We start from the raw sequence: 17,317 nt of genomic DNA, 5'->3' as shown, positions 1-17,317 counted from the left end.
GATGATTAACATCAAGCTCGGATACCCGAAGCCAGGCCAGGCGACGCATAGCCACCGACATTGCTGTCGCTCTGGACGTAAGTTCAAAGGTGTCATATATGGATCGAACCATGAACTTACGTAATTGAAAAAGAGACGACAAGCAGGTATGAAAAGAATGATGCTTGCGTGAAGGAAGGTACTTTTCGAAGGAAGCCATGGAGGTAAGAAGATGCTTCAAATAAAAAGAAAAATGAAAAGCATAATTACTAGCTCTATTTGCTAACATAGCATTTTGATAGAGCCTCTTACCAAATTTATCCATGGCTCTACCTTCTCTGCCAGGAGGTACTGATGCATATACACTGGCTCCAGAAGATTTTTTAAGGGTGGATTCGACAAATAAGGATTCGTGTGGCAGTTGAGGTTTGTCGAACCCAGGAATGGGAATTACCTTATATAGAGAATCCAGCTTACGTGGGGCCCCTGGGACAGTTAAAGGAGTCTCTAAATTCTTATAGAAAGTCTCCCTCAAGATGTCATGAAGAGGGAGTTTCAAATATTCCTTTGGAGGCTGATCAAAATCAAGAGCATCCAAAAAAGCTTTAGACTTTTTGGATTCAGCCTCCAAAGGAATGGACAAGGAGTCACACATCTCTTTCAAAAAGCAAGAGAAAGAGGAAGTGACATGCTTGGAGGATGGGTCAGGGACAGTGGAGTCCTCCTCCTCCGAGGAACATTCGCCTTCAGAAAGAAAGGGTTCCTCTGAGTCCCCCCACAGATCAGGATCCCTGACATGGGAAGCATGGTCCTGAGACTCCGGGGTCGATGATTGTAGGTGTCGGGTTTTGCGCACCGACTTACCCGACCTCATCGATATCGAGTCAGGCGATGTTATCGGCCGCACCGGTGCCGAAGTTTGTACCGATTGATGGTGAGCTCTCGGCTCCGGTGCAAGAACTGGCATCGATACCGATGATTGAAGCGGTACCGAAATAGTGGAAGCAGGTAACACAGGCTGTTCCACAATCGGTACCGGAAGCTCGGTGTGGACCGGCACCGGAAGGTTCGGAGTCAGGATAGCAGGGAGGAGCTGTTTTAACTGGTCCTTAAGCTGTTCCTGAAGGATGGCCGTGATACGGTCATCAAGGGATGGCACCGGTACCGCCTTTTTCTTCTGCGGTACCTGCGGTGCCGCTCGACGCCCTGGAGATGAGGAGCCCGATGTCGAGGGACTCACCTCTATAGGGGCGGAGCGCTTCCGCTGGCGTCTCACAGTCGGCAGGATTGGACTCACTGCACTCGAGACCGGAGGACGTTCCAGCGGGGAAGGCTTCTTAGCCGGCTTACCTGACTGGTGAGACGTCGGCGCGGAATCACGCGGCGTCGAAGAAGAGGGTGCCGACTGAATCGGTGCCGAAGCTGGAGTCGATGGCACGGGGTCGGACATCTCGGCACCGAACAATAATCGCTGCTGGATTTGGCGATTTTTTAAAGTCCGTTTTTTGAGAGTGGCACAGCGGGTGCAAGTAGAGGCCTGATGCTCAGGACCCAAACACTGTAAACCCCAGTTGTGTGGGTCCGTGAGAGATATAGGCCGAGCACACCGCTGGCACTTTTTAAACCCTGGCTGAGGGGGCATGAACGTAAAAACGGCTTCAGCCAAATCGAAGGCCGAGGCTTCGATGGTGGCAGAAGGCCCCGCCGGGGAAAGAACAAATGAAAGAAAAATTGAAGAATTTTTTTTTTTTTTTTTTTACCAATAAAAGAAAGAAAAGAAATAATATAAATAATCAAAAGTTTACGCGAGCGGGAAGGCAATTAGAAAAAAGTTTCAACAGCCGTTGAAAAACGCGTCTTCTTAGCTCCGCGGAAACTAAGAAACTGAGGGACCGCGCGCCTCTGTCGGGCGGGAAGGCACTCGCGCGTGCGCGGTGCGGCCGAGCTAGAACTTTCTAAAGTTCTTAGAGTGCAATCACTCTAAAATTGTCCGTACCGGGGCTCCGTCGGTGCCGTCACCCATCAGTCAAGAATATGCTGCCTGCTTGTCCTGGGATAATACTGCAGTCACACAGGACAGGAATAGTGTTAGGGGAATGCCCCCTGGTCCGAGAGAGCCCTAAGCCAGCTGGAAGCTAAAGAAGCACTGCCTGGGCTTTGCAGTCCCCAGTTATGTCTCTAACAGGATATATATTTCAAATCTGATATATTCTAATGACAAAATAGAAAAAAATTATTTTTCTACCTTTTGTCGTCTCTGGTTTCTGCTTTCATCTTCTTTTCACTTTTTTCCTTCCAGCGTCTGCCCTGTCTCTTCAATCCAGCATCTGCCCGTTCCATCCAATGTCTGCCCTCTCCCCCTTCCATATGTATCTGACTTCTTTCTACGCCCTTCTCCCCTTTCCATCCAGCCTGTGCCTCCTCTCTCCTTTTTACATCATTCATTCCAGCTTCACTGCTTTCTTCATTTTTATCTCTCCTACACCAGATCTAGCATCTTTATCCTTCTCTCATTTCTCTGCTGACCCCCTTTCCAGCATCAATCTCTCTACTTTCTCATTCCTCTCTCTCCCCTTTCCCTCACCTGATCTCTCCATTACTCCCTGACCCCCTTCCCCTCCTGTAATCTCCCTGCCAGCTGTTTCCTTCCTTTTTTCCTTCTCCCTTCCCTCCTCCCCCTATCCAACAGTAACTCTCTTCCCATCCTTTTCCCTCTTCCCCTCCCAGCAGCATCTCTCCTTCTACCTCCCTCCAGGTCCAGTAGCAGCTCTCCCTTTATCCAGTGGCTTCCTCCCCTTCCAGCAGCTCTCAGTACTTGCCTGCAGCAGCGATTTACTTAGGCAGCCTTGGGTCTGTTGCTTCCTCTGAGGAAAGAGGAAGTTGCTGGTAAATCACTGCCGTGACAAGTACGAGAGCTGCTGGGAGGGAAGAGAGCCACTATCGAAGGCTCCCCATGATCTTGCTCCCGCGCACGCTGACCATCTCCCTTCCACCTGCACCTGTACCTGCAGCTCTCTCCCTTCCACCTGCACCTTCCCCGCGGCCCTCTTCGGTGACTCGGCAGGGGCGGCAATCAAGACAGGCTGCCAACGTCGGGACCTTCCCTCTCTGAGTCCCGCCTATTTTGTTTCAACTTCCTGTTTCCGAATAGGTGAGACTCACAGAGAGAAGGCCCCAACGTCAGCAGCCTGTCTTGATCGCCCGAGGCTGGGTGGAACAGTAGCCTTCCACCAACACCACCGCAGTTGGCAGGAAATTTAACCGCTGACTCAATCTCGCCGGCCCTACATGGACCGGCAGGAATTTTCTGCAGACCGGTACCGGTCCACGGACCGGCAGTTGAAGAACACTGATCTAATCGGTTTACAATCAAGCATTTTCCATATCTGTCCCGGTGGGCTCCCAATCTATCTAACGTACCTGGGCAATGGAGGATTGAGTGAATTGCCCAGGGTCACAAGGAGCAGCAAGGGATTTGAACCCACTCCTTGATTTTGTTTGATTTGTCATTTACAAAGAAATGCTTTTGACTCTTGTAAATAATCATGCTTAACAAGACAAAGCAGGATCCTTGCTGCAGGAAACCAGTGCATGGACAGAGAATTAGAGTACAGGCAGAACATAAAACCATCTGCTTTGATTATACCTACATACCACCAACTGAGCATGCCTAATACTAATCTGGCCTCTACTGACGCTAAACATGTTCCCTAGAGCTGTTTTCAAAGAAGGAAAAGAGACAGTTAAAGGGGGGGGGGGGATATGATTGAGATCTACAAAATCCTGAGTGGCGTAGAACGGGATAAAACTGAATTGATTTTTCATCCTATCAAAAAGTACAAAAACCAGGGTACATTCAAAGGAAATGCTTTTTAAACAAATAGGAGAAAATATTATTTTTAACTCAAAAATAGTTAAGCTCTGGAACTCGTTGCCAGAGGAGGTGGTTACAGCAGTTAGCATAGCTAGGTTTAAGAAAAGGTTGGACAAGTTCCTGGAGGAAAAGTCCATAGTCTGTTATTAGGACAGACATGGCGGAAGCCATGAGATCGGTAGCATGGAATGCTGCAACTATTTCGGCTTCTGCCTGGCAGTGGCGTAGTAAGGAGGGGACAAAGCACCACGGGCACCGTCTTCAGTGGGGGCACTGGCACCTCTCCTCCTCTTCGCCACCCTGCGTCGTACCTCTTTAAATGTTCAATGGCGCAAACAGCATCTTCCACCTGAAGCTCACGCCGGCCTGGGCTCTCTTCTGATGTCACTGCTGCCAGGTACTTATGACCTTGAATGGTACTGGGCTAGATGGACCACTGGTCTAACCCAGTATGTTCTAAGGACAAAATGTTAAAATCTCTGGAGAGCTGCTCCTCTGATCAGATTCCCACTCACCTTCTCATCCCTCTTATATATCACATCCTCAACCTATAGCTCTCCACTGCAACTGTCCCTGATGCCTTCAAACATGCCACTGTCACACCCCTCTTCATGAAACCCTCACTGGACCCCACGTGTCCCTACATTGCTCCATTGCCCTCCTCCCCTTCTTATCCAAGTTACTTGAACATGCAGTTCACCACCACTGCCTGGACTTCCTCTCATCCCATGATATTCTGGATCCGCTTCAGGCAGGCTTTCGCCCGCTGGATTCCACAAAAAGTGCCCTTACTAAAGTTTCCAATGACCTATTCTTGGTCAAATCCAAAGGCTTCTACTCTATCCTCACCCTTCACGATCTGTCTGCCGCCTTTGATACTGTTGATCATCGCCTATTCCTTGATATGCTGTCCTTGTGGGGATTCCAGGGTTCTTCCCTCTCCTGGTTTTCTTCTTATCTCTCTCATCGCACCTTCAGTGTATGCAATGGTGGTTGCTCCTCCACAGCCTTCCCGCTATCGACTGGTGTATCTCAAGGCTCTGTCCTGGGACCGCTCCTTTCCTCAATCTACACTTGCTCACTTGGAGCACTGATCTCCTCCCATGCCTTACAGTATCACTTCTATACTGAAGACTCCCAGATCTACCTCTCTGCGCCAAATATCTCTACTGAAACCTAGACCAGAGTCTCAGCCTGCCCCAATGTCAATCACAAATATATTGAACAAAATCGGCCCCAATACCAATCCTTGTGGCACTACTTCCTCTGAGCAAATTCTATTAACCACCACCCTCTGGCATCTGTTCATCATAAGAACATAAGAATTGCCGCTGCTGGGTTAGACCAGTGGTCCATCGTGCCCAGCAGTCCGCTCACATGGCGGCCCTTAGGTCAAAGACCAGTGCCCTATCTGAGACTAGCCTTACCTGCGTATGTTCTGGTTCAGCAGGAACTTGTCTAACTTTGTGTTGAATCCCTGGAGGGTGTTTTCCCCTATAACAGCCTCCGGAAGAGCATTCCAATTTTCTATCACTCTCTGGGTAAAGAAGAACTTCCTTATGTTTGTACGGAATCTATCCCCTTTTAACTGTAGAGTGCCCTCTCGTTCTCTCTACCTTGGAGAGGGTAAACAACCTGTCTTTATCTGCAAAGTCTATTCCCTTCATTATCTTGAATGTTTCGATCATGTCCCCTCTCAGTCTCCTCTTTTCAAGGGAGAAGAGGCCCAGTTTCTCTAATCTTTCACTGTACGGCAACTCCTTCAGCCACTATACGGCAACTCCTCCAGCTCCAGGAGCCGAAGCACAGAAATGACCTCATCAGGGCCAAAATATCAGGAGGTATAGAGAGGGAAAAGAACACGGCCACCTGAGTTTGACACCCCCCAGAGCACAAAGTGACCCCCCATGGACCACAGACCCAACCAGAAGTCAATAAGGAGCCCTGGGAGAAAAGCAGAGAAATTGGAAGCCCCTCCACCCTTTTTCTTTTCCTTAACTTGGAATCCCCAGGCAGACTGCACCTTTACCACCCGACTCTGGGAGAGACTGCGCAGCTAACTTCTAGGCTCCACCAGAATACTTTAGTTCTCAGTTTCCACCCACCTGCTGGTAGGCGTCCATAAGCCATCAGTCTAGGCTGGTCTGGAGGGACATTAAGGAAAAGCCCAAAACATTCTTAAATGTAATCCACTACAAGAAACCACTATTGTCTTTAGGTCAAAATAGGAGAGTAGAAAAGTGTGAACTTTTAGTGCATTGAACAGAAAGCAAAGTGCTGGAAATCTCATGCATGTACTCATACCTGTGTGACCTGCTTGGCTGTAATAGTAGCTGACAGAGGGCAGATATGATTCTAGGGTCTTCTCCAAATCCGTCATACACACGCCCAAGCAAGTCAATATTTCTCAAGAGCAGAACACATGGACGATATAGATTAGCTTGTGAGAAAGTCGACTGCAGCTTTGCCTCTGTAGCATCATTTGAGTCTTTGCACAAGTTTACACAGTCAACCTAAATAAACAAAATAGGTCAATGAATCAGCTGACAGAAAGAGAAGAAGTGAAAAAAAATGATAAAGCCCAGAAAAAAATTAAGAAGTTCTTGCACTCCCTTTGCCATTGCAGCAAGTAATTGGTTCCCAATCTAAAAGTGAATTCTCCCCATCTCCTTAACCAATTCTTACTTCTTCAGCTGTACTGGTCCCATCCTCTGCTTAGTCGACATATCTAAGTTCCTGACCTGAACTGACTTGTACCTTGACTGGCAGCTGTAACCACAAAACGGTGGAGGGGAAGATTACATAATTACAGAAATCTCCCATGGCAAAGGTTATCAACAAATTTTTATTTTTATTTCCTATACTTCTTCCCCTACCACCTTACAAAGAGGTTTACCACAAATAAGACCTCATGTTGTATAAAGCAAAAACACTGTCAAAATCACTAGCCACTAACATCATAATAGTGAAAACAGCAGCGTCACCATCTGCACTTCAAAGACTGACACCTTGGAATGTTCATTTGCCTGAAGCATTTTCCAGATTGTCTCATGCCATTTAAAGCCAAAATAGGGAAAAAAAAACCCTAAAGTTCCACCAATACCCACCACTGAACAACTGTGGACATGATGTTCTCTCAGGGTTTCCGCAGCTAGGATTGTGCTTGTTGCAGGTTTGAGTCTTGCTGCAACTTTGTCAGGTAGAAACTGATGTTTCAGCCACCATGCTGTGGTTTTCTTCAGGGTATGAAATGTCGGTTTCTACCTGACAAAGTTTCAGTAAGACCCAGAAACCTGCAACAAGCACAATGCAAGCGGCGGAAACCCTGAGAGAATGGGCTACTGGGGTTGATGGACCATTGGTCTGACCCAGTAAGGCTATTCTTATGTTTTTATCTAACCCAGCTCCACAGGAAGAACATCTTTAAAGCTACCAGAGACTTTTCCGTTCTATGGATTTTCACAACAAAATTCAATTTTCTGACCAATTTCCCGCTAAAATTCATAATGGTGGATTGACCTGTTCCCAATGAGGTCAGTGAACCTACTATTTCCAAAGTCACACTGCAGACTTCAGAGCATACCCTGAAGCAAGCCACAGCATGATGGCTGAAACTTTGGTTTCTACCTGACAAAGCAGCAGCGAGACCTGGAAACCTGCAACAAGAACAGTGGGCACCACTGACAGTGCCCCAGATATGAAAAAATATCAGAATGAAAGCCATAAAAGAGATGGAAAACTAAATTTTAAAAAATATATATTTTTGCTTACACGACCCTATTGACACTTGCCCAAAACCCCTGGCACCATTGATAACCAACAACCATCCCTCAAAATAACTTCTGTGGTCCACAAGAACCAACATTTCTCCTCCTACCTGTTGTGTTTGAGAACTGAATTGGACAAGTTTTAAAAGCATGTTTCAGTTTAGTTGTAGGATTTATTTTTGTCCTCTCGCAGTAACTTTCCTTCCTATATGTTCTCTGTTATCACATCACAAGAGTGTCGCTCTTTCTCTGAATTTTCTTTCTTCCCTAATGGTCCTCTTCACCTTTTTTCCCATTTGCAATCTCATGCCTGTAATAAGAGCAGTGAAATGAACCCAGGAAAGTCATGGATCAAATCTCGCTTCTCTCACAGACAACTCTTATGATCTTTAGCAGCCTATTTGGGTATGGAATTAACTAGATTAGCCACCTGCAACTGCCTTGAGACTGGATTTAGAAAGGTCTAGTAACCAAAGTTAAAAATCCAGGTCCTTTCAAGCTTTGCAGCTTTCACCTCTTCCCCAGATATTGCAGTAGTTTATTCAAAGTACCATGAATCCACATACTGTTACTGAAACAAAGACAGATTAATAACTAAAAAATACCAAAAACTGTCAGAGAACTTGCATTCACCACTACAGCTAAAAGAAGGAGGTCAACACAACGTGATGAGCAAAGACTGTTTTTCCTGTTTGTGGATGATACCAAAATCTGCAATAGAGTAGACATTCTGGATGGTGTGAATAAGATGAAGAAAGACCTGACAAAGCTTGAAGAATGGTCAGAAATTTGGCAGCTAAAGTTTAATGCTAAGAAATGCAAGGTCATGCATTTGGGCTGCAAAAACTCGAAGGAACAGTACAGTTTAGGTGGTGAAAAGTACATGACAGAAGAGCGGGACTTGGGTGTGATTGTATGTGATGATCTTAATGTGGCCAAACAGGTTGAAAAGGTGACACGAAAGCTAGAAGGTTGCTAGGGTGCATAGGGAAAGGTATGGCCAGTAGGAAAAAGGAGGTATCAATGCCCCTGTATAAGACTTTGATGAGACCTCATTTAGAATATTGTGTACAATTCTGGAGGCCACACCTTCAAAAAGATATAAAGAGGATGGAGTTGGTCCAGAGGAAGGCTACTAAAATGGTGTGTGGTTTTAATCAAAAAGCAAGAATGGGAGAACGGGATAGAAATCGAAATAAATAAATAAATAAAGCTTATGGGGATTGACTTAAAGATCTAAATCTGTATACTTTGGAAGAAAGGCGGGAGAGGGGAGATATGACAGACACATTTAAATACCTACATAATGTAAAAGCGCATGAATCGAGTCTCTTTAATTTGAAAGGAAACTCTGCAATGAGAGGGCATAGGATGAAGTTAAGAGATGATAGGCTCAGAAATAATCTAAGGAATTCTTTTTTACAAAAAGGGTGGTAGATGCATGGAACAGTCTCCCAGAAGTGATGGTGGAGACAGAGACTGTCTGAATTCAAAAGGGCCTGGGATAGGCACGTGGGATCTCTCGGAGAGAGAAAGAGATAATGGTTATTGCGGGTAGGCAGACTAGATAGGCCATTTGGCCTTAATCTGCCATCATGTTTCTGTGTTTTTTCAAGGCCCAGTTTCCATATAAACATAGTAACATAGTAAATGACAGCAGATAAAGATCTGCACTGTTCATCCTCTCTCCCCAACACATTCATCATCTAGTAATTATTCATGTTACTTGCTAAGTTTCTCTATAAGATGTCCTCCTCTCCCACCCCCTACACTGTAATAACCAAGACCTATACTCGAATGATATGAATGTGGTATAAAATATGCATACTTAAGAACATAAGAATAGCCTTATTGGGTCAGACCAATTGTACATCAAGCCCAGTAGCCCATTCTCATGGTGGCCAATTCAGGTCCCTAGTACCTGGCCAAAACCCAAGGAGTAGCAACATTCCATGCTACCAATACAGGGTAAGCAGTGGCTTCCCCCATGTCTTTCTCAATAACAGACTATGGACTTTTCCTCCAGGAAATTGTCCAAAACTTTCTTAAAACCAGTTATGCTATATGCTCTTACCACAAACTCTGGCAATGCGTTCCAGAGCTTGACTATTCTCTGAGTGAAAAAAAATTTCCTCCTATTGGTTTTAAAAGTATTTTCCTGTAACTTCTTCGAGTGTCCCCTGGTCTTTGTAATTTTTGACGGAGTGAAAAATCAATCCATTTATACCCGTTCTACTACACTCAGGATTTTGTAGACTTCAATCATATCTCCCCTCAGCCGTTTCTTTTCCAAGCTGAAGAGCCATAACCTTTTTAGTCTTTCCCCATACAAGAGGAGTTCCATCCCCTTTATCATCTTGGTCATAAGAACATAAGAATCGCCATCTCCGGATAAGACCTTCGGTCCATCAAGTTCGGCGATCCGCACATGCGGAGGCCCTCCCAGGTGTACACCTAGCATAATTTGTAGTCACCCATATCCTTCTATGCCTCTAATAAGGAGATGTGCATATAGTTTGCTTTTAAATCCTAGGACGGTCAATTCCGCAATAACCCCGTCGGGGAGATCATTCCAGGTGTCCACCACTCTCTGCGTGAAGCAAAACTTCCTGATATTCGTCCTGAACTTGTCATTCCGTGTCCTCTTCTCCGTGTCAAATTGAACAATCTAAATAGTTTTTTCTGCTCTATTTTGTCGATTCCTTTCAGTATTTTGAAGATCTCGATCATATCCCCTCGCAGTCTCCTTTTTTCAAGGGAGAACAATCCCAGTCTCTTAAGTCGATCCTCGTATTCCAGGTTCTCCATCCCTTTTACTAGTTTCGTTGCTCGTCTCTGCACCCTCTTCAGCAGTTTTATATCCTTCTTTAGGTTGGGAGACCAATGTTGGATGCAGTATTCCAAGTGGGGTATGGCCATTGCTCTATAAAGAGGCATTATGACCTTCTCCGATCTACTCGTGATTCCCTTCTTTATCATGCCCAACATTCTATTTGCTTTGATAAAGAAGGGAATCACGAGTAGAAACATAAAAAGATGACGGCAGAAAAGGGCTATAGCCCATCAAGTCTGCCCACTCTACTGTCCCACCCCATTAAGTCAGAGTGCTGCTCGACCCACGTAGAGATCCCACGTGGATGTCCCATTTATTCTTAAAGTCGAGCACGCTAGTGGCCTTGATCACCTACACCGGTAGTTTGTTCCAGTGATCCACCACCCTTTCTGTAAAGAAATACTTCCTGGTGTCACCACCAAATCTCCCTCCTCTGAGCTTAAGCGGGTGCCCCCTTGTGACTGAAGGACCCTTAGGAAAGAATATGTCGTTTTCCACCTCGACGCAACCTGTGACGTACTTAAATGTCTCAATCATGTCACCCCTTTCCCTGCGCTCCTCTAGAGAGTAGAGCTGCAACTTGCCCAGTCTTTCCTCGTATGAGAGACCCTTGAGTCCGGAGACCATCCTAGTGGCCATTCGCTGGACTGACTGAGCTCGAAGTACATCTTTACGGTAATGTGGCCTCCAGAATTGCAGAGAGGGTCATAATGCCGCTTTATAGAGCAATGGTCAGACCCCACTTGGAATACTGCGTCCAACATTGGTCTCCCAACCTAAAGAAGGATATAAAACTCCTGGAGAGGGAGCAGAGACGAGCAACAAAGCTAGTAATGGGTATGGAGAAACTGGAATACGAGGATCGACTTATGAGACTGGGATTGTTCTCCCTTGAGAAAAGGAGACTGTGAGGGGATATGATTGAGACCTTCAAAATACTGAAAGGAATCGACAAAATAGAGCAGAAAAAACTATTTACATTGTCCAATTTGACACGGACAAGAGGACACAGAATGAAGCTGAGGGGAGACAAGTTCAGGACGAATATCAGGAAGTTCTGCTTCACGCAGAGAGTGGTGGACACCTGGAATGATCTCCCCGACGGGGTTATTGCGGAATCGACCATTCTAGGATTCTTTGAAACTTTTCTAGTGCCGCTATATCTTTCTTGAAATAAGGAGTCCAGAATTGAACGCAATATTCCAGATGAGGTTGCACAATGGAGCGATATAGGGGAATTATAACATTCTTAGTCTTGTTAACCATCCCTTTTTTAGCATCTTGTTTGCTTTTTTGGCTGTCACCACACATTGTGCACAAGCTTTCATTGTACTGTTTACAATGACATCCAAATCTTTTTCTTGGGCGCTATCCCCCAAGGTGGACTCTATCATCTGGTAACTGTGATTTGGGTTATTCTTCCCAATGTTCATCACTTTGCATTTGTCTACATTAAATTTCATCTGCCACTTGGATGCCCAGTCTTCCCAATTTCTTAAGGTCTTCCTGCAATTTGTCACAATCTGCATGCATTTTAACAACTATGAACAGTTCAGTGCCATCTGCAGATTTAATCACCTCACTTGCTGTTCCAATTTCTAGACCATTTATAATTAAGTTAAATAGCACCGGTCCCAGTACAGATCCCTGCGGTACTCCACTGTTTGTTCTCCTTCATTGAAAAAAATGACTATTTAACCCTACCCTCTCTTTCTATCTGAAACCCAATTCCTAATCCACAACTGAACTTTGCCTCCTATCCCATGACTCTTTAATTTTCTCAGGAGCCTCTCATGAGGAACTTTGTCAAAAGCTTTCTGAAAATCTAGATGCATTATATCAAACAGCTCACCTTTATCCACATGTTTATTCACATCTTCAAAGAAGTAAAGCAAATTGGTGAGGCAAGATCTACCTCGGCTGAACCTATGTTGACTCTGTCTCATTAAATCATATAAACATAAGACTAGCCTTATTAGGTCAGACCAATGATCCATCTAGCCAAGTATCCTGTCTTTGCGGAGGTCAACCCAAGTCACAAGTACCTGGCAAAAACCCAAATAATAGCAGCATTCCATGCTACCATCCCATGTCTGTTTCAACAGCAGGCTATGGAATTTGTCCAAACCGTTTTTTTAAAGCCAGTTACATTAACTGCTCATACCACATTATGTTTGTCTATGTGTCCTACCTTTTTATTTTTTATAATTTTCGCCCTATTTTGCCCAGCACTGAAGTCAGTCTTACCAGTCTGTAATTTCCCAGATCTCCCCTGAAATCCTTTTTAAAAATCAGCGTAACACTGGCCACCCTCCAATCTTCAGGTTTTGCTATTTACAGGTATGTTGTGTATATGCTCTTCAGTAAATACAGATGCAAAAAATGTGTTCAGTTTGTCAGCGATGGCTTTGTCCTCCTTTAGCACTCCCTTTATTCCATGATCATCCAATGGCCCCACTGCTTCCTTCGCAGGTCGTTTCCCCTTAATTTATAGAAAGAACGGCTTGAAGTTTTTTGCCTCCTTGGATATTTTTTCCTCGTAGTTTCTTTTGGCCCCTCTTACCGCCTTATGGCACCTGCTTTGATGTTTGTGTTTTTTCTAGTTTTCATCCATTTTTGACCTTTTCCATTCCTTAAACCAGTGGTTCCCAAATCCTGTCCTGGGGGACCCTCCAGCCAGTCGGGTTTTCAAGATATCCCTAATGAATATGCATGAGAGAGATTTGCATATAATGGAAGCAACAGGTATGCAAATCTCTCTCATGCATATTTATTAGGGATATCTTGAAAACCCGACTGGCTGGGGGTCCCCCAGAACAGGGTTTGGGAACCACTGCCTTAAACAAAGTCTTCTTGCTTTGATCGCTTCCTCTACCGCTACAGTGTGAGATGGATAACTGATGATTAAAACAACAGACATCAAAGTGTTTCGGAAAGAAATCAAAACATTTCTTTTCAAAAAACACGTCCTTACTTAATATTCCCCTCCCCAATCGCACATGCACTCTCCCCAGCAAATAACACACTAGTCATCCCCTTGAACCTCATTTACGAAAAATATCCAAACTCCTAAATAAGCATCTCCTTTAGGTATCCATTTAACCTTCTCCTAAATAAGCACCTCCTTTAGTATCCACTTAACTGATTCCTTCAAAGTTAGGTATCTTTCTTCAGTTGCCTATATTGTTTTCCCCACTAAACCTTGTAACTACTTGAACCCTGTCAAGTTATTCTATCGATAAATCCAGATATCTTATATTTGTATTTCTATACCACAACATGCAATTTACTTAAATCATTGTAATGTAATTCTCTCGGTAATGTCCTGATCTCTTTTAACTGTAATCCGCTTAGAACCGCAAGGCACAGGCGGAATAGAAATCACAAATGAAATGTAATGTAATAACCTGGACATACTGGACTAACTTGTGTATGCTGGACATTACAGATACTTTAATGCATATTTTCCCACAGCATAAAAACAGCCTTCCTTTACAAGCTACCCAGATGGAACGGCCTGTACCTTGCTATCTGTGAACACATGTATCCTTTGAAATGCTAACCCAGCTGACCTTTGCTACAAAGTTTTTGTCTCCATTCCCTGCTGGGAGGATACTTCTCCAAGGTTCTGTGACCATTGTTCATTTGTGCTGAGCTGCTATCAGTGCTGTATGACTTAACATATGCAAGGCACCTTGAAAAGCCATAAAACATTTATAACAAGCAACAACCCCTGCAGGATGAAGGGGGAGTAGAGACATAGGGGCCTGGTACCAAGACAGAACTTTTAAAACACAGGCTGGACATTTGCTGCCTGTCTCTGAAGCAAGCTATGGGAACCAGGCACAGCTGGGGTGCTGGAAGGTCACCCTTGCCAACTTCCTGCATAAGACTATCTACAAGGTCGCCATCCTGAAGATGTACAGCGTTGTAAAACCACAAATCAGCCTCTGCAAGTTGATAGACTACTGCAACATACTATGTCCCACGACCATGATGAAGCAATTGCAGACCAATACAGAATACAGCCCTAAGACTTGTCTATTCACTAAAAAAATATGACCATATCACAGAGGCATACCATGACTCGCACTGGCTTCCAATAGAAGCGAGAGTGCACTTCAAATTCTACTGCTTACTTTACAAGGCTATCAACGGAGAAAGCCCAACCTACTGGAATAACCAACTAAATCAATCCTCCTCAACCAGACACAGAAGAACCCACTCACTATTCTCTCACCTATCTTCCAAAAATGTCAAACGAAAAAACTTTATGACAACCTAATAGCCTCCAAAGCAGCTAAACTGGACAGACAAATCACCACTCATCTTCAACTTCAAACTATAAAACCTTCAAGAGAGATATTAAAACCATACTCTTCAAAAAACACATAAAACCTATCCAGCATGATCAATCCCAACCCAACATCCAACACTCTCTAAACCCTTAGTACTCTCTAATATTCTTCTATCTACCAAACGTTATCTAAAACCCCATAATTCACCCTTTTCTTATCTCCTAAAGACCTCTACTTCCCGTTGGTAACTCTTTACCCAACGTTTTATTACCTTAAAAATTTTAAGTCATCGCTTATTCTATTCCTTCAAATTTTGAATGTAATTCTTGTTCTAGTTTGGATGTAATCCGCCTTGAACCACAAGGTAATGGCGGAATAGAAATCACTAATGTAATGTAATAATAATAATAATTTTATTTCTTATATACCGTTATACCATAAGTTCAAAGCGGTGCAGTGAGAGAATGCAGTGATTACAGCAGGAGACATATGTTTACAACAAAATACATATGTTTGGAACAGGATACAACAAGAGACAAATGTTTACAACAAAATACATATGTTTGGAACAGAATACATACGATACATATGTTTGGAACAGAATACATCTGATTAGGGCAGCTTGCGAGAAGATACATGCAATGAGAATACAGGATGTTTGCAACATGAAGCAAAATGTTTTGGGTCAGGTTACAGTACGAAATGGGTTCAGAACATGGTACAAGAGATCAAAGCTGTTTACAGGAAGATATTTACAATGTGAATAAGAGGGGATTACAGCAATATACGTCGAAAGTGGAAGGGTAATGGTAGAGAAAGGGCTTTCGTGGAGGAAAAATTGGCAGAGGGGGATAACTCAGGTAGCATTAAAGAGACGGGTCTTCAGTGATTTTCTGAAGTCAGCATATGATGTGGCCTCGAGTATTGGTTTTGCTAGCCATGTGTTCAGTTTAGCTGCCTGGAATGATAGCATTCTGTCTAGGTACTTCTTGTAGTGGCATGATTTCAGTAATGGGTAATTAAAGAGGGTTGCTCTGCGAGAGGTCATATTCGGGCAGTTGGTGAAGAATTGGGAGGCGAGATAAGTTGGTAGCATCCCGAAGATCGTTTTGTAGCTGATGCAGGCAAACTTGAAGAGTATTCTGGATTCTACTGGCAACCAGGGGAGTATTTGGAAGTATGGGGTGATATGTTCCCATTTTTTTAATCCGAAGATGAGTCGGACTGCAGTGTTTTGGATTAATCTTAGCTTGTGAAGTGACTTTTTGTAAGCTCCCAGGAATATGATGTTGCAGTAGTCTAGTGTACTCAAGATGGAGGCTTGTACGAGTAGTCGAAAGGATGATTCATCGAAGAATTTTTTGATGGTGTGGAGTTTCCATAGAGTTGAAATACATTTTTTGAACATTAGATCTGTATGCTTTTCTAGGGTTAGATGTCTGTCAAGGGTATCTCCTAGTATTTTTATAGATTGTGCAATTTCATAATTTAATTTAATTTAAATTTAATTTAATTTCTTATATACCGCTATACCGTGAGGTTCTAAGCGGTTTACAGTAATGATACATTAAGATACAATATAATAAGTAAGTAAAGATAGGTACTTGGAAATTCCCTAACTGTCCCGAAGGCTCAAAGTCTAGCTAAAGTACCTGAGAAAAACAATTAGTGAAAAGTAAAGATGTGAAATGTAAAGACAGAGATAGAAACAAGATATGAAACATCCCAACAAGATTTCATTGAATAAATTAAAATTAGGATTAAAAGTAGAAATATAATAATGATAAAAAATAAATAAAATATATAAGAAATAAATAGAAAGAGTTCCAATCAGAACAATAGGATCAGATGTTAGAAAATCAGAACAATAGGATCAGATGTTAGAAAATCATAACTACATGCCAAGGAGTGAAGCTGTTATGCTCCTTGAGTCCTGAAATATGGAACCCAATTACTAAACGATATTCCAGCCATAAGGTTTCCCATGATGTAGTGATGAGTGCTGAAAAGCTGACAGGTCATATTGAATCAGAGTTAAGACAGTGTCAGAGAGCAGGATTGTCTAATTGGATCTGAGACAATGCAATGTCGAAATGCAGGCTAGTTATATAGAGCAAAGTCAGGCAGTGACAAATGCAGGTGTGTCGTTAGGATCAGGTGGCCTTTTTTTTTAGAAGAAGTTGGTAAGTAGTAAATCTTATTTAATGGCGGAAACATTTCAGGTGTGAAGTTTAAATTCTGTGTAAGAAAATTTCTAACTTCTTCTAAAAAAAAGGTGTTGAAGAAAAGGTAACGGAGCCTCATAATCAGGCTCAAATGGACTTAGGCAATATTTCAGAAATTTTGGAATCACTGCTGGTGCATATTGAGGAGAGGGCAACTCTGCTTGTCTCGTTTGTGTTTCAACAAGACTTAAATGCGACAATGAAAATGTACTTCAGGAATGCACAGAATCTTTTCATGGGTCAACGGGTTTGGATTTACCCGGATGTCAACAAGGAAACCCAAGAGAGGAGGAAACTTTTCCTAAATATGAGACAAGAAGTAAAGGATTTGGGAGCAAACT

At 43.5% G+C, this 17,317-nt stretch overlaps 1 protein-coding gene across 2 annotated transcripts in view; it reads right to left on the bottom strand.

Annotated features, from left to right (window-relative positions):
• PEX6 (peroxisomal biogenesis factor 6) overlaps nucleotides 1-17,317 on the bottom strand; it is a 369,373-nt gene that overhangs the window by 212,897 nt on the left and 139,159 nt on the right. For both annotated transcript variants that reach the window (XR_004538689.1, XM_033936158.1), the window contains exon 7: nucleotides 6,158-6,366. Coding sequence is in view for 1 of the 2 variants with exons in the window: in XM_033936158.1 (XP_033792049.1) it covers nucleotides 6,158-6,366 (209 nt within the window). In the remaining variant the exon portion in view is untranslated. The remainder of the gene's footprint in view (nucleotides 1-6,157; nucleotides 6,367-17,317) is intronic.

The sequence above is a fragment of the Geotrypetes seraphini genome, chromosome 3, assembly GCF_902459505.1.
Source record: "Geotrypetes seraphini chromosome 3, aGeoSer1.1, whole genome shotgun sequence".
Classification (NCBI taxonomy): Eukaryota; Metazoa; Chordata; class Amphibia; order Gymnophiona; family Dermophiidae; genus Geotrypetes; species Geotrypetes seraphini.
The sequence above is the reverse complement of the archived record's forward strand: the minus strand, read 5'-3'. Positions and strand labels throughout refer to the sequence as shown.